Source organism: Streptopelia decaocto (genome assembly GCF_964273445.1).
Source record: "Streptopelia decaocto genome assembly, chromosome: Z".
Lineage (NCBI taxonomy): Eukaryota > Metazoa > Chordata > Aves > Columbiformes > Columbidae > Streptopelia > Streptopelia decaocto.
The window spans coordinates 29,805,833-29,827,575 of NC_138657.1; the positions used below are offsets into that span (position 1 = coordinate 29,805,833).

The 21,743-nt window shown below is 42.7% G+C and overlaps 1 protein-coding gene across 1 annotated transcript in view; it reads left to right on the top strand.

Moving 5' to 3' along the window:
• Nucleotides 1-8,228: 8,228 nt before the first annotated feature.
• Nucleotides 8,229-21,743, top strand: part of NTRK2 (neurotrophic receptor tyrosine kinase 2) — a gene marked incomplete at its 3' end in the record, with an annotated part of 203,362 nt that continues 189,847 nt past the window's right edge. The window contains exon 1 of the mRNA XM_082074505.1: nt 8,229-8,925. Within this exon, the coding sequence (XP_081930631.1) occupies nt 8,717-8,925 (209 nt within the window). The 5' untranslated portion in view covers nt 8,229-8,716. The remainder of the gene's footprint in view (nt 8,926-21,743) is intronic.

A 21,743-nucleotide genomic window follows, 5' to 3' on the forward strand; every position in this document is an offset into this window, starting at 1 on the left:
CTGCTGAGTTAAATCTGCTAGTGGGCAGAGAAAGACTGAGCCATTGCTCTTGGTTTACATGAAATTACAGTCTAATCCAAAGATCAATGAACTCAGAGAGACATTGATGAGGGACAGATGGACATTGGTATCGTGCCTTTGCAAAAAGTAACGCAGCAAACTGGAATGCAGATTTTGATTTTAGGTTTTGAAAGTATCAGCATAAACTAAGGCAAAAGAAAGCAAACCTTAATCTTCAATTTGCATTGACAGATGTAAGGAGGAACCATCCCTTTCCTTCCCTCTCTCCTTTTTTGCTCTGTAATTCTTGGATGAAATGTTCAAGTGAAAAATATATTTTATGAAATTTCAGACATCAGCATGCAACGTGAAAAAATATAACACGGGAAGAGAACATAATCAAGTATTTTGGGCATGAATAGAGTACATTAACAAGATTTTTCATACATCTAGAAAAGATAATCCCGACAAAAACCTCAACCAGATTGCACGGGAAGCAGGTATAAACTTTTGCTGCATTATCAGTTCAGGCTAACAGATGGAACATAAGGCAAAAAAATACAACTCAGGCAGCATTTAACTGCTGAGGACTAAGCTGTGCAGGATAGATAAGCTTCAGTTCAGGCATTAGGAATCTTTCACTGACTTCAGCTTCAGGACCTAAGCTGGAAGGTGAATTCACCTTTAATGAATGTGAATACTGTTAACAGTCAACAGACACTGGTCCCTACTCTGAATTGTACGTAATGTGCTTCATGCAATAAGTACAGCTGCTTGGGGGAGGCAGCTGGACACTGACTTAGCCGGAGATTTGGACGGGTACCAAAAATACTGGGATTAGCTTATGCTAACACTTTCAAACCCCAAATGTTCTGATATTGTGAACTTTTACGATATTCCCTGTGAACAGAAGGGTAACTATCAGCTCTTTCTTTGTTGCAGGTGTTGCCAAACACAAGGCAACGTTGCTTGTTTGAACTTCAGAAAACTGATGCCAAACAATACCTCTCTTTTAGCTGGACATGACAGCATGAAGAACAAATGTTATCTGAATCTTGTGAAAAGTACTAAGAACTGATGATTATGGTACAGCTTAAAATGTCTCCTGCACCCTGTGGTTGCTGTGGGAAACCGAGTGGAAATACCATAGAAACGTGCAGAATATTATGTAAGAGAATCCCTCATGAGTTGTGACCAAATCTGGGTGTTGTTGGGAGGAAAAGGCTCTGGAGGAGACGGGGAAAAGTTCACAACATGTTGGTGGCCATCAAAGGCTGTGGGAGCCACAGAAAATAATCAGCAATGGAGTGGTTTTATCCATAATTGAGGGAGAGAGAGCGCATGGTGGAACATTTATTAATCAAAGGGATCTGCACAGATTCCACTCTAGACTAAATCCTGAATCTAAACTTGAACAGGAAGGCCTCTAGATGATAGCAGAGTGGCTTAGCAGTCAACTTGTCAATGTGTTTTCTCAAGTCAGTCCAGAGGGTGGCAGGGAATTTTGTCAGCATCAAGACATTATTCAATAAGCAGGGGACAGGACAGATATTTTCTGAGAGTAGAGTACTTTACTGTTCTGTAAAGAAGTTAATGGGTTTTTTATAACAATTCTCCTGTTTTCATCTAGCTCAGTCTTAAAAATAATATCATGCAGTGTCTTCTTTTGTATAGAAGCTGTTGAAGCACCCATAGAGCATCAGTAGACACAGGCATCCAGAAAGGAAACTGAAACTGTCAACAAGCACTCTATTTACACGGTATCATCTCTAGTACTAAAATTGTTAACTTGAAAGAAAAAAAAAAAAAAGGAAGAATGCTCCCACATACATAATTTTCAGACAGAAAGATATCAGATTTACCAAGCCTTTCACAGCATATTAGCCATAAGTTAACTGGAAGAATGACCTGCACTTACAGCCACAGTACCGACCGACCACCAGGATTTCTCAGTCCTAAATAGATCAGCTGGAGTCTATTGATTTCTGACCTTCTAGCTCTCTACTAGTTTGACTGCTTATCTCTGCTCATGGCTGTTGTCTCTGCCACTGTGAGAAGAGATATGCCTAGACATCATCGTTAGTTTTGGAACAGAATTACTATATCCTGCCTGTGCCATCGACAATAAGCACAACTATACAAGCAAAATTTTCCTTTGGAGAAACAGGTCATATAATAAGATTTTACTTCTGTTTAAATGAGACACTAGCATGGCCATGACAAGTATATCTGCATCATAAATAAATTATTTCTATCTTGAGCAATAAACTACAGAGCTTTTGTGCTGCAGGTCAGTGTGTTGCATATGGCCTAGAAGGGCAAGGTGTCAAAAATCATGTTCACCTCTCACTAGAAATGATCTTAACCCCATAATAATGAAGCAATGCATATTCATGGTATGTAGTTCATGTGAATGAGGAACAATAAATGATGAGAAAAGCAATAAGTCAGTAACTTCTGATGCCAAGTGAAGCTGGCTTTCAGTTCCAATAGCTAAGTTTTCAGATGATTTCTAATTTTGCAATTGGTGTACTGGAAACTGAGTTTTGTGTAGTGTCTCTCTCTTTTTTTTTTTTTTTTCCTTCTTTTTCACTGATTACTATAAAGGAAGATACAGAATATCAGCAGCTCATCATGACCAAAAAAATCTCACTGTTTGGGCTGCTTTTAAACTGAGAGAAACCTCTCAACTATCTGTCAAATTTTTATTATGTTGGCCATTTTCCACCTGTTAAACCCTTTTTATCAGAAAGAGAAGCATGACTTCCACAACCAAATGTGGGTGCGCAAACAAGCATACAGACAATCAGCTGGATTATCTCAGGGAAAAATTATTTCTGTGAACTGAGCAAGTCCATGAATTTGCTACAAACTTAACTTGAACAAATATCATTTGACAAAAACAGTAAACCAGAACATTAGAGCTCATCAGCTGCTTTGGGATTCCCATTGCTAATGCCTTATGGTTAAACACACCATTTATGTTTCCAGTCAGAAGGTGTCCAGAAGGTAGTAAATGAGTAGCTGCAGAATCAACAAGCTGCCCTGTTTGGTTGGCTGCAGAGATGCTCAGAAGAGTGGTGGTAAAATAGTCTGAAGTAGGGGCAGGAGCTTGCACTGACACAGAGAGAAGACAGTCATGCATGGGATGGAGGAAGTAATCCTTCGCAAGTCCTTATCCTAGTTTTATCAGCTTTGGCATGGTGTTTGCTCTCATAGCATTACCAGAAAGTGACTTTTAAAGTCCTATCAGCCAGAAAAAAAATAATGTTGCCTTGGACTTCAGCAGAAAAGGGAGATCCATGAGATCCATGCTCCCCACAGTCATTACTTTTACAGGCCCCTCAGAAAATATTAAGTTTTTTTAATAAATGAGGAGGGTCCTTTCCTGTACCCTATGATGTGATTGCTTATTGATGAAAATAAAGTAGTGCTGCTCTCATAGGAAAAAAAACAAAAACAAAAACCAAAACCAAAAAAAACATAAAAACAAAACCGGGAACTCTGTAGTTAACACGTGTAGGCATCCGACAGACATGGACTATGGGCCAAGGGGCTGCGTTAAGCACCTTCACATCATTAGGTCATGGGGGAGGCCTGAGCTTTGAAACTGGGCTGGAATATGAAAAGTGACATTTTGCAGTGTGAACAGTGGCCCTAGAAGAGTGATTCAACTTGTGAGGAGGTCCCAGGTAGACATCTCAGGCACTATCGAATTGGAACCAACTATTAGACCCTCAGGCCTTCATTTAGTTCCTTGTTTATTAGAAACACGGTTGTTAGAGTAAATTTTTCCTTTCCCCTTCTTCCCTAAATAAAGAGGTGTGATAATTTTCTTGAGCACAAGGTGGCAGGGTTCAGCCTCTATTTAAAGCCCGTAAGCACTGATCAGTGCTTGAAACAGGTAAGGTAAAAACGGTTCCATTAGTCAGGATTGCAAAAGCAGCTATGATCAAGTAGCTTGACAAATCTGCGAATAGGTGAAACACTGGAAATAACAAAAGCCAGGCCGGGACACTCAGAGAGTGCTTTGGAGGAGGTTCAGAAAAGGGTTGTGTGGAAGCCAGTTTTTGTCATTGAGGGAGAAGACGCGGGAGCTCAGGGAAGAGAAGCAAGTGCAAGTCAGAATAGTTATTAGACCAGCAGATGCTGGAGATTTGAGTTCATGTGCTTGCTCTGGGGCATAGTGCAGCCATGTCTCATGTTTAGCTAGAATGCAAGAAAATCTTCACATCGGAAGTTTCATGGGAATCAGGATATTTCTCTGAAAACCAAAAAGATTTCTGACAAAACCAGGAGTTCCCATGAGCTGTACAAACTCTCCCACTTGTAACAACTAAAAATCCCCAAACTGTAAGCAAAATGTAAGAAGTTTATCTCTATGCAGGTGTATAAGAGTGGTCTTTCTGTATGCACTCCTTTGAATAAGACAGGATACCCTACTAAATGCACAAATCATGGGGCCCTTAACCTTTCCCTGACCCTGTGGTACAATTTATTTTCCCCCCACCTAAATAACAGTACTTGCACAGGGATTCTTTGAGTTTTCAGCTCCTACCTCTTCTGAAGAAATCCATGTTCACACCTTTTCATATATTTACTACAATTTATACATTACAGTACAAAGATACTTTATGTATTGTGTATGAGTTAAAGTTTGAGTGATGAAATCCAATTTCAATACATTATTTTCCAGAAAACACTATGAGTATTTCAGCATCTTCAGGTTTGGCTTCAAATATATTCAGATGAATGTGCTCTCGTAACTTCATCTATGACAGTAAAAAATTGAACCAAGTAATGTGTACTTCAAGGAAACAGAATCTCTGGGAGGTCATTAATTTGTTTTCACCTACCTAAGACAAATCTGACTCTACTTCACTAACTCTGAAGCTCATCTCACCTGCTCTGAGAAGGCTCTATTGCTCTATTGCTCAAGATTCCAGTGTTCTCCATGGTGATCTACCTGTAGTACTTAACTGTCCTTTCCACACACAGGTTTTTGTAATGTTGAACATGACTCTTCCTTGCTGTAATCTCATCCTATCCCATAGACAAGGAAAAAAATTGTTACCAGTCATTTTGTATATCCTTTTACGTATTTCAGTAGTGTTACTGCACTTCTCTTCAGTCTTTCACACACTGAAGAAAGCCAGTTCTTTCAGTCTAGACTCTGAGTTTGTATTTTCTAGCCCTCTGATCACACTCTATGGGGTTCTTGTGTTTTCAAGTCTTGTTCTAGTTTTACCACCTTCAGGATGATGTTTGCTCTCAGACCATTACCAGAAATGTACTTGTCTCCACTGGTTTAGTTGTGGCTCTCCTTTAAGTAATGCTTCATATGAAGTATTGGAGCAGTTCTTTCCTACTTTCTTTAGCCTGTGAGATAAAGCACAGAAGAACGGTGTTACCTTTATAAATAAAACTTATTTATGTAGAAATAAAGTCAAAATTTATCACAGCAATTCTTTGTTCAGCTACCCTTTTGTAAGTCTAGAATGAAGACACTCCAAGCATCCAGCTGTGTCTATCAGAAGAGCTGCCTCTTCCCCCAGTAGGCCAGCAATGGTACTTCCTTGTGCAGCATTCCCTAGCTTTGATTTTGGCAACTTTGGTGGCTCCACCATACTTCCCTTTCAGTTTGTTATCCCCCCACATTCTCCCCTCATTCTATTTTGATAAAATACTAATTTTAGAGGAGAAACATATTTTTAACAGAATTTTATATTTTACCAATGTGTTTTCATATCTTGTCATTTTTGGCATTGTCATGCATAAATCCATGTGGGTAAATCCCAGCCCTTCTGAAAAATGATTACTATACAACTCAGCAATGCTCTTGTGAGAAGTATCTTTGAGTTGTAGAAAATACAAACTAATGTCTACAGCAACAGCTGATAATTCTGCTTTCCAGTGTGTGCTCCAACATTATTTAACACTTACTTGCAGCCTTGTGATTTCAAGGTCTTACCTACACAACTTTACTCTTCCAACACTATTGAATTATCCAACCAAATTGATCCAGCTGCAATGGTTTTATCGGAAACTTCTTTGACCACTTCTCAGTTTCCCAGAATCACAGAAAATAGAGACATGTCTATGAAATAACAAAGTCCAGTATGTGCCCATATATGTTTAGACAATTGTGAGCTTCTTGTCATAAAATCACTAGGAGAATCACGATCGAGTATTTACTGCCTTAAAGAGCTGATGTCTTTGTGTTCATCCAGGAGGGAGAGTAAGCAGACTTGGCTGGAGAACAGTAATGTAGGCTTTGCAGCAACTTCCAGGGTTTCAAAATTTTACTTCTATCTTGCATTAGAGACCTTTTTCATTTTTTTTTTAAATAAAATAATATTGCAGTTGATGTTGTTAATTTTTCTGTCTCTTTTTCTCTTAAATTCTTTCCTCCAAAGTCTTTAAAAATCCCAAACTATCTTGCCTCCAGAAAATTGTTCCATTAATTTTGCATCTTACTGTCTATCCTTCTATAGATATTTCTGTTTAGAGATATTTTATTTTAAAATTATTAGTGCCTTCTTTTTTCTTACCAAATTTTGCATTACTTGTAGACAAAATGACTTGTACTTGAATAACATTATGGTACTTCCATGTTTCTATGCTGTGCCATGTGGTTTTGTTATTCCTTGCAACTTGCTTGATCTTCCTTGTGTTTTAATTATAAAGGACAAAGTGCTGAACTTGATAAGGATTAAATATATTCTGGTAGTAGAAATGTATCTATTTAACAATTTAATTTCAAATAAATTTGTTTTTAGTATGATAGCATGATTGACAATATTATAAATTATGTTTCTTTATCCTATCTTCACTCATTGTCTCACAGGGAGGTATAAATCAGCTTTTCAGCTTAGTATGGCTATGACTTTCTCAGTGGGATGTTATTTGAAAGCAAAAGCAGCCCTGCCTGTGACTGTGTTAAGGCCATGAATGCACCCAGTAAGAACTGGATTTTTCTGCAGCAGACTGAGCAAATGCAACAAGAACGGAGAGTGCTTTCAATTAATAAGTGCCATGTCAAATTGATTCCTGAGTACTTTGTAAAGTGTATTGGCTACTTGTTCTGTACCTTTATTAAAAAAAAAAAAAAAAGTCTGTAACCTTTCCTTCTTTAATTCACCCTGATTTACTCAGTTCAAAACACTCAGCTCAGGTAATTAGATAAGAAAGGACCATCACCATCTTTGGATATAATGGTACAGAGGTAAGTAAACAGCCTACCAACACAAAGCAAGGACTGCCTGTCACTTACCAGGACAGAAGGAGCACAGCTGCAGAAATGGCAAGGGACGAATATCTTTATCAGGCCCAATTTCCCAGGTCAGCCGCCTATTGCACCTGTGAATTATGTGCTGTACTAAGTCAGACCTGCCTCAGCCTTCATGCAGGGAAATGCTAACTCATTGCCGCTCTCCCACCCTGCTAAAGCGAGCACTGTATTAGTCCACAGCGCGGTCGGGGGTTAATTGACCCCCCACACTAATTGCAGCGCGTCCCCTCCGCGGGGGTCTCTCCGCGGGCTCCGGGCGGGGTGCGGTGCAGGGCGGCGGCGGGACGCGCGGTGGCGCCTGCGGAGCGCCCAGCGCCGGGCACTGCGGCGGGCTCCGCGCACCGGTACCGCTGCGGAAAACCCGCACCCGGGGGTCGGGGGGGAAGGAAAACGCAAAACATCCCCGACCGCGTAGCTGTCAGGGGTAGAACAGGGCGTTTTGGGTAAACAGCAAGCCTTTTTAGGGTCGGTCATCCGTCGCCTCCCGGGGCACTTAAAACATGCCCGCTTATCACCCGATGGCGAGATCCTGCCCTGGCGGGTATGCCCAGTGCCCCCCGGCAAGGTTTCCCCGCCTGCGCCCGGAGGGGCGGACAGTCCTCACGGGCGGTGGGTCGCTCCCCGTCCCGTGGGGGGCGCGCGCGTATATGTGTGTGCATGTGTATGTATATATGCGTGTGCGCCTGAAAGCTCAGGCGCAGACTGCTTATTGGTATCTCCTCTTCGGCATCCTCCCTTTTCTCCCCCTCCCACCTCCTCCTCCCTCCCTTGTTGCTTTTGTCTTTTTTTTTTTTTTTTTTTTTTTTGGATTTCAGGCTCATTTTGTGGAGTTTCTGCCCCTCTCTGCGTCAGCCCCACGTCACTTTGCCGGCAGCTCCCCAGCTTGGGCTGGAGCAGGAGCCGGGGCTGCTTTATTATCAGCTGGAGGGAGGAGGAGACGGTGCGTAAAGCGGCGAGCACGGCGCTCCGAGCCCCGCCGCCGCGGGCTGCGCTTCCCTCTCCGCCCGCCCTCCCTCCGGCGGGCAGCGGCCGCCCGAGCCCCCGCAGGTAGGCGCGCAGCCTCCGCCACCTGCCCCCGCCGCTCCGCGCGTTTTGCAGCATCATCGGGAGCCGCCGCGGGGGCAGGCGGCGCCGCTGTCCGCCCGCCCGGGGGGCCGGGGCAGGTGCCGCGCCTTGCCGTGCCGGCGGCCCCGCTCGCTCCTCTCCGCCCCAGTCCCGCCGCAGCGCCCGGCTCTGGCTCCCGCCGCCTCGGGCGGGCAGCGAAGCGGGGCGGCTGCGGCGCGCCCATGTGAGCCCCGACCGTAGGGTGCCCGCCCGCGGCGCGGAAGGCTGCGCACTCTCCGGGCGTGCGCCCCGGCAGCGGCGGTGACGGCGGCGGGAGCAAGAGGAGGCCGTCGGGGCAGTGCTGGAGTGAGCGGGGGCGGCATGGTGTCCTGGCGGCGGAGGCCCGGGCCCGGCCTGGCGCGGCTGTGGGGCTTGTGCTGCCTGGTGCTGGGCTGCTGGCGGGGCGCGCTGGGCTGCCCCGCGTCCTGCCGCTGCAGCTCCTGGCGGATCTGGTGCGATGACTCGCCGCCGGGCATCGCCTCCTTCCCCGTGCCGCAGCGGAGCGCCGAGGGGGACAATGTCACCGAGATGTGAGTACGGCCCGGGCCCAGCCCGGCCCCAGCGCGGGGGCGGCGGGACGCTGCAGCCAGGGAACGCTGCGGGAGGGGGCGGCGGGGAACTTCCCCGCGCCAAAAGGCGCTTGGTCCGCGGGCAGAGGCAGTGGCTGGAAGCCTGAAATCCTGGCGTGATTTAATTTGGACGCCACTTCACAGAGATACCGCTGCGAGCCCGTTTAGATGATGAATCCTAATTACGGGCGATGCGGTTCCCGGGGAGCGGGGCGGGCGGCCCGGCGGGAGGGCGGTGCGGGGGTGTCCGGCGGCCGCAGCGGGACCGCGGGGCGGCCGGGGAGCGGAAGGGTGCGCTGGGGTGCCGCCTCCGGCCCCTGCCCCAGACGGGGTGCCGCACCGCCCAGACCTCACCTCTGCGGCGGCCCCACATCTGGAAGAGGGGGTTTATTTTATTTTATTTTATTTTATTTTATTTTATTTTATTTTATTTTATTTTATTTTATTTATTTTCCACTTTCGCTCCCTCAGTTTATTCCCGCGAATCAAGAGTTTTGGTAGGTGGCTTTTCCGGCACCCTCCCCCCCATGTCTCTTGTACTCTTGTTCTATTAAAACAACAACAGAAAAACAAACATCAAAACAAAAAGGGAAAAAAAGGAGGGGATGCGGCAGTTTCTGGTGGATGGGACAGCAAAGTGTCTTCCCTGCCCTGAGCGTAGGCATGCGAGACTGCTTTGCCCTTCTCAGCAAGGTGGCTAGAAGGAGAAAATACTGAGCCTGCAGAGGTATGAGAATTGTGCTGTCTCCATACAAGTGCTGGAGGATCAGGAAACCATCAGTAATAGTGAGGAAGATGCAATTTTTTTTTTTTTTTTCTCTTACCCCTGCGTTGCTTCCATCCCCGTTTTCCTCCAGACAATATTTGGTGAGGGAGTTCTCTAGCTTTCTGTGTTCAATTCTGCATCATTTTGCAGCTCTGGACTGTGTGGCATCCAAATATGTTGCCTGAGAAAAGCTGCAAAGGCTCCTGCTGAGCAAATAATTTTGGACACTGAACTTGCAGATGATACATCTGGGGAAAAAACCTTCTAAAGCTGTTTCGTCCACCTCCATATTTCCCAATCCCTGTTATTTCTGGATCATTTTCCATGACATTTTTAATGTAAAAGATACCAGAACATTTTCCCCCAAATCTATATAAATTTCTCTCTGTTTGCATTCTCCATCTTTCCTCTCTTTTTCACTTTCCTTTAGAAACAATATGAAAATACCATGAAATACTGTGTGATTTTAGATTAAATTTTAGCCTCTGGGCTACCTATCTGCAATTTGTTGAAGTCAATTTGCAGTATTTCTCTGTGTGTGTTTGGGGAAAAAGCTGGAGACGTGCATTTTTACTACTCGTATACAGCCTATCTCTGGTACGTTATTAGGACCTATGGTAAAGAAAGCATCTTTCAGCAGTTATTTTTTCAGATGTTTCTTTAATATTCTGTGTATTGCTTAATTAAAAAAAAATTGCTTTGAGCTATGCGTCTCTCTTAATTTTCATAAGCTTTGCTAGCCTGATTATCGAGTACTTTCAATTTGGAGGTAATAGAGCAATTTTCCCCACAGAATTTGAACTCTGTTTAAAAGGCCAGAGGAGAAAACACATATGTAAATATGTATTCCAGCCATGGTCAACTTAAAACATGTCTAGTCATTTTGCAGTGATGCTTGTGGGTTTCATTTTCCTGTGTTTTTGAGCATCACTGTCTTTACTGTTCTTTTCACTTTTTACTGTATCATTCTGTGACATTGCATGTTGTTGTGTTTGGTGATCTAAAAATAATTTTGAGTCATGGATTTCTCAGGAGATGCTGTTGCACGTATTTTAGATGGTCGTTTTATGCGTACTTTTAACATGAAGCACAGAGGCCCTTTAATTAGTTTATAGGCATAAATTAAAAATTGGACTGCAGTAGCTGTCACGTTATTTCTTGTGGGAGCTCAATAAACGGTAAATAGGCAGGGAAGCAGTTAAAATATGGTAGATAGAGATTGTGGAAACATTTTTTAACACCACACATCTTGCTTTATTCAAGCTAAGAAACTGGTTTAAGAGGCTGGGGCACTGCATTTTACTGGGAAAGCTTCAGGCCTGATTTTTCTTTTATGTGTTTTGTAGATACAGGAGCACGATTCCATCGGTATCTGATGGAATTACTCTTGCTGTAAATAAGAATGAGAAGAGCATAAGACAATTAATTTCTAGTGGTTTATTCCCATGTATTTCCTGAGTCACTGTTGAAACCAATCCTTCAGCTGCTGTGTAAGTCCTGCTCTCGGTGGGAGCGGACTCCTGGGTCCTACGCAGAGCATCCACAAGCGCCTGGGTCAGGCATGTGGCTGGGTCAGGATCTTCACCTGGGCCATGTGCACTGGGAGCGTTGGGATAACTGCCCGGTTCGGGCGGGCATGTGGAACCCATGGTGGTGCAGAGGATTGGCTGTGGGCCAGGTGGATGGCACTGGGCAGGAAGGACGTGAGGGGGCAGTGAGGGCCTCCCCTTGGCTCCCAGAGCGGGGAGAAGAGGCTGGGGCGGTACTGGTAAGAATGAGGGAGGAGATGCGGTCCCATGCATCCGACAGCCTCCACTGCTTGATACCCAGGTGCTTCAACTCTGTTTTGGTCCATAGGTAGGTTGCAGTTTAGAGCTTAATAAACAGTCTCCTCCTGCGATTACTTGATTCCTGCTTGGATCCAACATCCAAATCCACTGAAAGCAGCAGAAATACACCCAAGGCACTTCTACATCAGCCCTATGAGGGCCAGCTGCTGCAAATTGGTGTGGGAGGGCATAAGAGTATTTATGCCTGGTGCTTTTCTTAGTCATCTTCTTCACTCTTTCCCTTCCTTGTTGCTTTTGCATAGTTTTCTATTAATGTGCATAAAAGACAGGTTTTGAAAATTCTTTAGATTTTAGATTTGTCCAGTTGGCTAGGGTCCTGTCGGGGGCTGGCCTTTATCTGAAAAGCATGTGCCAGTGCTAAATTCTCTTATCACAACAGAGTTTAATCATAGTAATTATTTGGTAGTTTTGATATTATTAGAGATAAATTGAACTCCAGAGTGAGATCACAGAATCACAGAGTGATTTGGGTTGGAAGAGACCTCTGGAGATCATCTAGTTCAACCCCTCTGCTAAAGGAGGTTCACCTAGAGATCCTGCATTAAAATCATGCTATCAGTCATTGCAACTCACATTGAGAGCTGAAGACCAAGAGTGGTGAAAGCAAAACGAGTATATAAGTGTTGTTAAATCTGTGCATTGTAGGCACAATAGCAAATAAGTAGTCCTTGGCAAGATCACTCAAGCAGAAATATTAATAGGATAGTAAACGAGTCATTTTTGAAGTGTTCAGGACTTTCCATAAAAGGACTGGTCTAACATTTTCTTATGAAGTAAAATGTATTATTAGTATATCTCAATGTATATGACTTTTCAAAGACTTTGATTTCAAAGTGTCTTCTTGCAGTGCAAGTGTATTCCTGGCCTAGTTTCACAGTTCTAGTATCAAGTCATTAAAATGTTGACTTATTATTATTCAAGTGAATAGGGTTTGAAATTAATTGCTGTGTTTGAGGAAGAGCTGCCTGCCAACAAAATAGTAGGTGACTTTTAAGCTTTCTCCTGTTAAAAGAGAGAGGTGATTGTGTATTGCCTACATTTCAAAACCACAAAATAAATTTCTAATGCAGTTATATAAAGCACTCTAGGATTGTTAATAAATAAGACAGGATAAGTAATTTATAGAGTAAATTATTTAAAAAGTCATGTGAGCTTGTGCTAAAAAAAGGGCATTTTTAAATTCATTTGAAGCTCAGAGCTGTTGGTATTTTGGGTCTTTTTCATTTTAGATTTCTAGGCTGTTGCAGATTTAATATAACATAAAACTGTCTAGAAGGCTCTTCAACCCCCAGCCCCTTCATTCTCAAAACAACTTTTGGCTGTACAGCATTGCGTGGCTTGGCTGGATTGAAAGGTTATTTCTGGTGACTTGGAATTGTACAATAAAACATGAGGCATCAGGCTACAAATCATTAAAGGGGCTTTGGACAGTAGCGATATAATAGCTGGTTTTAAAGATTTGTGTAATTGGTTAAGGTGAGTCAAAAGTAAGCATTCTGAAAATCAGTTTTGTAATTTCTAGGCTCTAAAAATACTCCAAATATCACAAAGCATTTGGGTTCTTATATACTGGGATTTTTTTTTCTTTTTATTTATTTATTTTTTTTAATCCCAGGAGGCCTTTTGTATGGCTTGTTTTAGTCTCTGTCCTTTGGATTGGTGAGGACGGATGAGGTTCCAGGGGGGACTCCACTGGATCTGTCTCTGTCCGGCTGAGATGAAAGAAGCCGGTGCTGGAGGAGGCAGCATCCTTCAGGAGGTGCTCAGCGTTGGGCAGGGGTGGGCTGGCAAGACACTGCCTCTCCATCTGCGTCGTTCGTCACCCAAGGTTTTTATGAGACCTTTTGGATGTATATAGTAAAAAGAAAGCCGTTTGTATGAATTCAAGGATTTGGTCTTGAATATGTTGTTTTCAAGAAACTTCCACTTCTTTCCATACTAATGAGAAAACAGAGGGCCCAGCAGTCCAGACTGTGATATCTTTAGGATGGCATTTTCCAGATTTTGCAGGTTCTATTTTTTTCTTCATTATTTTTATGCTGACAGTGGAAGGGAGAAAGTAGCTTAGCAAGATTCTAGATCCCAAGTAGCTGTGAAGCAAAACCTTTTACATAACTGAACAAGGGCCTTATTTCTCCATTTTGGATTTTGTTTTAAAATAAGAGAGACCCCCTCTCTCCCCACTTTGGATTGCAGTTCTCTCTTTCCCCTGTTTGTCGTCCGTCACTGCAAGAATGTCTAATAACATGTCAGTGAAGGTGAGCATCAAAATATCCTTACCCTAGCTGTGTGAGTGTAGCAGGTAATGAAGACTAAAAAAGACGAAAAACAGAGCAGAGAACACTAAAACCATCTAATGCTTTGTTGATGTTGAATGTTTGTTTAGCTTGTTTACGTCTGAAAAATCTCACTTTAAGAACTGTCCTTTAAAAAGTGAAGCACTGATTGTATAAATTCATCAATTTTCATGCATTTCAAATGGAGGAATAAATTCACAGAGGCTTTAAAGCCACATGCCTCTACTTTCTGGGATATAAATACACTCTCTTACTGGATGCTGTTTGCTAAGTTCTCTTCATCCAAATGTATGGAGGCACATAGCTGCTATTAAAGTCAAACACAAACAGGATGCACCTTAATTCCAGTTCGATTGTGAGCCTGTATTTTCAGAAACTGCGTAAAGCAAAGAAAACTATTCCCACTCCTGAAATATGCATATGGAGATCCTGTTCCTTCCATTGGTACTATTAACCACAACATTGCATAATCATAATGGACTTACAGAAAAAGGAGCCATGCCATGGAAATTCTGTTGTGAATATGCATTTTTAAAAATTTTCCTGGAAGAAAATGACCTGCATTGAGTGTTGATCATCGACAAAAGTTATAGCTGAAACTTAAATATGTTTAATACCAGTTCAGCTATTCTTTTTTTTTCTTTTTTTCTATCAGTAGGATACATTAGTGAAGATCAGCTTCCAGGTCAATATGTTTTGATTCCTAGACAAGGCCTGAATAAATGACTTTTTTTTTTTCAGAAGTAAAAGTGGAACGAGGCAGGCCCAAGGCATTTTCAGAGTCAGTTTAAGAGATCATAATCTCTGGATGCTGTGACTTGAACCAGCCTTTAGCTAAACCTGCTGGTCTTGATTCTTTTATTTCAGGGGGAAGCTGAGGCTGAGATTCTGGTGGCATTAAAGTCAGTGACAAAACTGGATGGCATTTGCATTTCACCAGGGTAGAATAATTTAGAGGACGCATGCAAAAGATGAAAATACTTTGATTCAAGCATTTTCATGCCTGTTTTGAGTTTGGAAGAGAGCTGTTGCTCCATTATTTGATATGTTTTTGACTTGTGGGTTTTTTTGGATCTCAAGTGTTTTCGTACTGTGTGAAGACTAAATATGTTGAGGCAGAAGAAGCTGAGATGGAATATTTTAGAGGGGTCTTTTACAAAGTTTTATATAATTCTATATTGAAATGGACCTACACCTCCATATGCAAAGCAGTAGCAGCTGCAGTCACGACAGGACCTACTCTGCCCTGGTGAGACCACATCTGGAATATTGTGTCCAGTTCTGGGCCCCTCAGTTCAAGAAGGACAGGGAACTGCTGGAGAGAGTCCAGCGCAGGGCAACAAATATGGTTAAGGGAGCGAAGCATCTCCCTTATGAGGAAAGGCTGAGGGAGCTGGGTCTCTTTAGCTTGGAGGAGAAGAGACTGAGGGGTGACCTCGTTAATGTTTATAAATATGTACAGGGTGAGTGTCACAAGGATGGAGCCAGGCTCTTCTCGGTGACAACCAATGATAGGACAAGGGACAGTGGGTGCAAACTGGAACACAGGAAGTTCAATTTAAATTTGAGAAGAAACTTCTTCATAGGGTAACAGAACACTGGAACAGGCTGCCCAGGGGGGTTGTGGATTTTCCTTCTCTGGAGACATTCAAATCCTGCCTGGACACATTCCTGTGTAACCTCATCTAGGTGTTCCTGCTCTGGCAGGGGGACTGGACTAGATGATCTTTCGAGGTCCCTCGCAATCCCTAACATTCTGAGATTCTGTGACCTTGTGCTGGATCCGTAGACGATATATTGCTCACCATTTACAGTTGTGGGATGTATAAATAAAAGAAGGGCAATACATTAATCAGACTTAGTCCATTGCTGAAACAGAAAGACAATGAAATGGCAATTCTTCTGAGCTCCTTACAGAAGAATCTGCTGATAGAGCTCTAGTTGGGGCTGGGCAAGTTATCTATTTTTCTTCTTGGTTTGACAGTTGAGCCAAAAGAAATCTTCCAGTTTTAGATTTAAATGATTTTTTTTAACCTTTTTTATTCCTAACTGTACACATAAAAATAATTAATGCTGTATTCAGCAGATATCCCATGAAGCATGGATATCCACATTGCACAATCAGATGCTGTATTCCATATGAAGACCGTATAGGACATGACTTTTCCCATTCTTTTGCAACAAGTGTCTGATTTTCTGAATGCCAGACAGCACAGTGAGCATATGCAGATAAATCATGTGCACATACTGGGCATGTCAGACTTACTGGGCACAGACTGGGAGACTTTCCACAGCATGTGCTGTGGGTGTTGTGCGCTGGGCTTGCTAATCATGTCTGGGACTGTCCCAGGCCTCAGCATTTAAAAATCTGGCAAGTTCCTAGCGAAGGCACTTAGCTGACTACTCTCCTGCCAGCAATGGGGAGCCCACTTCTTCCAGGAAGTGATTCAGGAGGCTAAATTAGGTTCTTACTGCAAATTGCCTGATGGAGGCATCCCCTTCTCTCCCCACTGAGTATAAGAAGACCTCAGGGACTTAATTCCCTGGGGTAAGTGGAAAGAGCAAGACCTTACTTTTTGCAAGCAGGGTCACGCTGTGGAGTGAGATGTTTGTGTGGTCGCAGATGAACCATTTCAGCAGCATGTGTGGGGAGCTGCTCCGCATGAAGCAGAGCATGGGCCTGAACCAAGGTCTTGGATGTCAGCATCTTAACTGCTGTCCTGTATGGTGTACAGATGTGGGCTTGCCTTGGTCCTTCATGGCTGAGTTGCCTTCCTTGGCATGGAGTATTTAAATATGCTTTTGGGTCAGAAAGCAGGACAGTCTGTTTAGCAAAGTGACTGTGACGCTTGTTTGTGCAGCAAGACAGCTGGGTCTTGCTCCACTGAGTGTTCAATTACAGCAAAAATTAGAATAGCATGAACAGGTAAGGTTGAGACTGCTCTCTCTGAAGTTGCTTTATAGTAAGGTATCTTCTAAGAGACTGGGATCACATTACCTTAGGGAGAGGAAGGAATTGAACCTGGTATTCCTGGACACTACTGTAACATTGTTTCCAGCATTACTTCTAAATCTGTGGTCTTCTACCTCACACAGAACATTTATTTTATTTTAGTTCATTTTTTTTTAACAGATGAATCTACTTGGTGTATATTGGTCTAGTCCAGGAAGGCGAAAATACCTTTCCTGCCCCCTCCCCTCCAGTTAGGTGGGTGAATAGTTTATTGCATATTAATCTCCTACTCCCCACTCCACTCTTGCCTCTTCCTAATTTTTAGAAACAGGTTTTTGAACATATTATGCATGCTGTGGTCCTCACCTGATAAACACATACACTGCAGTCTCTTGCTGGGAGCTGTTCTGTTGACTTCATGGGACTAACTTTGTAGTGTACTTAAACATATGCTAAAGTGTTTTACAGTTTAGAGTAGTAGCAATGTAAGTATCTCTTGAAGACTGTGTATTGCACACGTCTTTATACATGTAGACAAAACTTCAAACTTTTTGGGTTAGATTCATATATATTTTAAAACAATTGAATTGGCACAAATCCAGATGTGACATCAAGGCACCTAAACAGAAAAATATTGATGCTGGATGTTACTTCTGCACTAGACATCACTGCAGATTCCGGACTGTGTTTGTGTGCAGTGACTGTCTTGTTGCCTGGAGCCTGTGTCATTTGGGGGATGCGGACCTAGGTGGCACAGCTGCAGAAATAGATACCACTTGTCTTGGAGGTGGGCGTGGGTGGAAGAATGACTCTGTCCATCTTCCCTGCCCTGAACATTTCTCCCAACCCTCCCTGGCATTCCTGTCTGCATGGAAACAGGGCAGTTGTTCCTTCTCTTTGCTTGGTCTGGTTGTATGCATGGGTTTTGCCTCCTGTAGAACACTTCTGCATATTCTTATGATTGTGAAAGTGGTACATGCAGGGTGAGAATTCAGTTTGAACGGCAAATGGTAGAGAGGATGACTTAAGACTGAAATGAAGTTAAAATGGAAAATTAATTATTACAAAAGAGTGTATTTTCCCAAAGTATAACAATAAAGACATACACAAATGTTTCTGAAGTAAAGTTGACCTCACTGTGGAAGAGGCAGTATGTATACGTCAAGCAGCAAAGTGAACAGAAATACAAAGAGAAACCTGAAAGATAGACAGAGAATGCTTGTCTGCATGTACCACTGAAAGAGGGAATTTCCCAAAAATCAAACTGGCCAAGTACAGGAACAGTGGCAGCAATGTGGCAGTCAGCACAAGTATTAGAAATAATCTGGATACTGACAAATGTGTGGAAAGTGTAACAAATACATCATTATGTTAATATATGCAGTGCAAGTAAGAAACTACTTAAGTGAAGAGCAGGATTCCTCAAGTGAAGATAAAGTGCTTTTTTTTAGGAGTGCTAAAGGAAGAAGCTACAAATTCGAATGTTTGGCCAATTAAAATGAGGAGAAATGGACTGTAAAGGACAGAAAACAGAATGGAAATAAATGTGATAAAAGAAACTGAAATAGGGAACTGTGAAGAGCACATAAATGTGGAAGAGTGAAGAGTACCTCTTCAAGGCTTTAGCAAAGAAGCAATTTTAATGCTGTTGAAATGCTGTCTGAAAAAATGCATTGGTTAAATATAAACAGATAGGTGTTGACATACAGAAGGTGGCAACACGTTCTGGGCCTCGAAGGCTGAGGTAAACATCAATTGAGTCAGTATCATGGAAAGTCAAGAAGACAACCCGTAACCCTTTTGGAATGCTTCAATAACATAATGTGAAGAAGTATTAATGTATGCCTTCCATTTAAAAACAAGATACGGCTTGAAGAAGACACAGATCTGTGGTTAGGCCTGCACAAAATGTTTCATGGGTCTTGGGAAGGAGACTGGAAAATCAATTGTGAACTGTGGCAGCAGATAATATCATTTGAAGAATGGAAAAACATCTACCAATTGGGTTCTCTGTGTAATAATTGCAAAGAAAAAGGGTAGAGATTGTGGCCCTATGTAGACCCTCAAGACTTAAATAAAAACAGAAGAAGGAATTTGTTTTTGGCTTATGAAGAGGGGAATATTGAGATTCAGGACTCCAATTCTTCAGCAAATTTAATGCATTAGCAGGATATAGATGGATTTTCCTGCATAGATGGCTTCAAGTTTTGCAGTTTCACTCCATCATTTGGAAGTACTATCTTTTGACTTGTATTTGGCATGAGGTCTGTTGCATGCAGTGAATGAGACAGTGGACAGTATAGCACGTATGGACATATGTCTTGATGATCGAGTGAATATCAGAGCAGAGCGAACTGAATATTTGACATTCCAAGAGCCAGTAATTTTAAACTGAATAAAACCAAGTATTAATCTCAAAGAGTGGAAATAATATATGTGAGGGGAAGACTGACCTCAGAGGGAATTTCAGAGGGAATTTCTTATGTTGAATCAAGGGATCAGGGAATATTGAACATGACACAACCTGAGGATAGGAAAAAGACTTGAATCTTCTTGAAGTATACTGATTTATGTCAACAAGTGCTTATCTAGCTCTGAGGGATGTGAAACTCACTTAAGACATCCATTCCACAAAGTTGCTGTCTAAGCATAGGTGCCTGGAAAGAAGAGAATTCAAAGGTTTTGACATCAACCAAGATGCTTTAGTGTTTTGATTCACCGAGGGAACTAAAAAGATGCATATAAAGAATGGTTAGGAGGAATCTTACTGTGTTGTTATGAAACTGATGTTTTGCCATTCTCCTTTGCATCAAGGCTAGTGACAGCTACAGAGGTGGTATGTGCAAGTGCTGAAAAAGAGAGTGGTTGTGTTACCAGTCTTTGAAGAGTCAACATCCTAGGTGGTTCTGCATGGGAGACAAATGTCACACAATCAACAGAGTAGCCAGAGTTGGAAGGAACCTCTGGAGATCATCTAGTCCAACCCACCTGCCAGAGAAGGTTCACCTAGAGCAGGTTGCAGAGGAATGTGTCCAGGTGGGTTTTGAGTATATCCAGAGAAGGAGGCTCCGCAACCTCTCTGGGCAGTCAGTTCCAGTGCTGTGTCACATATATTTGTATTTGTTCATTCCTTTGAGATGCTGTTACAGAGGCACCCCGAAGTTAGTTTTAGGCAGACAAACAAGGTCCAAAACAGACTTTTATTCTGTTTGGAAGAGTCCGGCAAAACAACCGATTAGAAACGGGGTTTATACAATTAGTTAACACTCTGGTAACGTAAAATACAGGTTCGGGTATCAGTTAAGGAAATTATTGGGGTACAGCAAATAAGAATAATGGAGATCCACAGCGTGCATACCAGCACTCGCAAGAAACAACGCCAGAGCCATCCCTGACTCCACGATACTACATGCGCTTGTCTAGCGAGTCAATACACTTGCCTGAGTCCAGCAAGGAAAATACACTTGCTTATTTAGGAAGGAAAATACACTTGCCTGAGTCCGGCAAGGAATTATTGCTACACTCGCTTATGCAGCAAGGAAATACACTTGCTTATTCCAGCAAGGAAAATACACTTGCCTGATTTCGGCAAGGACCTACACTCACATGCAGCGAGGAATTATTCAAGGATATACCTAATAAGTTATCACTCACCCACATGTGGAGGTGAGGCGGTCCCAGTCCCAGGAGGTTACCTTAGGCGGCATTCTGGCCTCAGGGGAGGGCTCATAGGCTGCAGCAGACCTGCGGCTCTGAGAGGACCACACAAAGGGGATCCTCGTCGGGCACCCTATTTTATAGTCTTGTCAGATCTGGCTGTGGGCATTACAGAAGCTTCTCGGCTTCTCTGCACCCTCCCACTCTGGCTATGGGCACCCAGAAACTTCTCGGCTTCTCTGCACTTCTCCTCCTCTCCTGGCTAACGGCAAACAAAAGGAGCTACTAACTGCCCCACTGAAGGAGAGGGGGATGTATTGAGGTAGAGGGGGATGTGCATGCACCTTTCACATCGAAGGAAAGAGGGAGGGGGAGAATGTGCGACTGCCACAGATGCCCATTCTTTTTGCAAGCCAAATAACAATAATGATTAAAAAAAAAAGATTATTCTTGTGTCTACTTTCTGTCAAGAACTAATGAAAAGCCACATACACAACTCTCCTTTTGTATGTTATTTAGTATGTAATTTTTAGTGTGTGTGTTGTAAAGCAACTGTACAGGACTTTAAGCCTCTTCCTAACAATCTGCAGGGATGATTTCATACACAGTGGATGAAATGTGTGTTGTGGATAAGTATAAGGTCAGTGATTAAGACATATCTTTTTGAATAAATAGGCTATTGTCTGCCCAGCTGATACTTTTTTTTTTATGACTATATCAAGGAATATCAACATTCCAAAACATCTTTGCGAAGGAAAAGCTAGAGTGTAACAGTCAATTGTACTCTGGAGAAATGTCAAAAATTGATGTCTTGGTGAAATATCAAATGTACAAACTTCATGGAGCTCAAGGGGGAGGGCAGGTCTCAGAATGGAGAAGATAATTAAATAAGCTTTGCCTGCATTTTGGGTAAAATAATTCTGAAGGTGGAGCTTGTCAAGGGCATGAATCTTAAATCTTGAAAGCTGTATGAAATGTCTGGAGAATTTGCTTGATTTTGTAGTCTGCTGCTTGAAGAGAACAGAACAAACACCTTGAAGCCAAACCAGAAATGTAAGTAAGCCCAAAGGTGCATTACATTTCGTTTTCCCTGCCTCTAAATATAGTAACTGTTTCCTTAAACTCTGCATTGCAGACATATTAATTTATTTTTACTTTTGCCTTCATGTTTGCATACTGTAAAGAAGGAACTAAGGTTGGCTGGCAAACCGTGAGCTTTCCATTTCCCAGGGAGTAGTAGTCATAGGCAAGAGTAT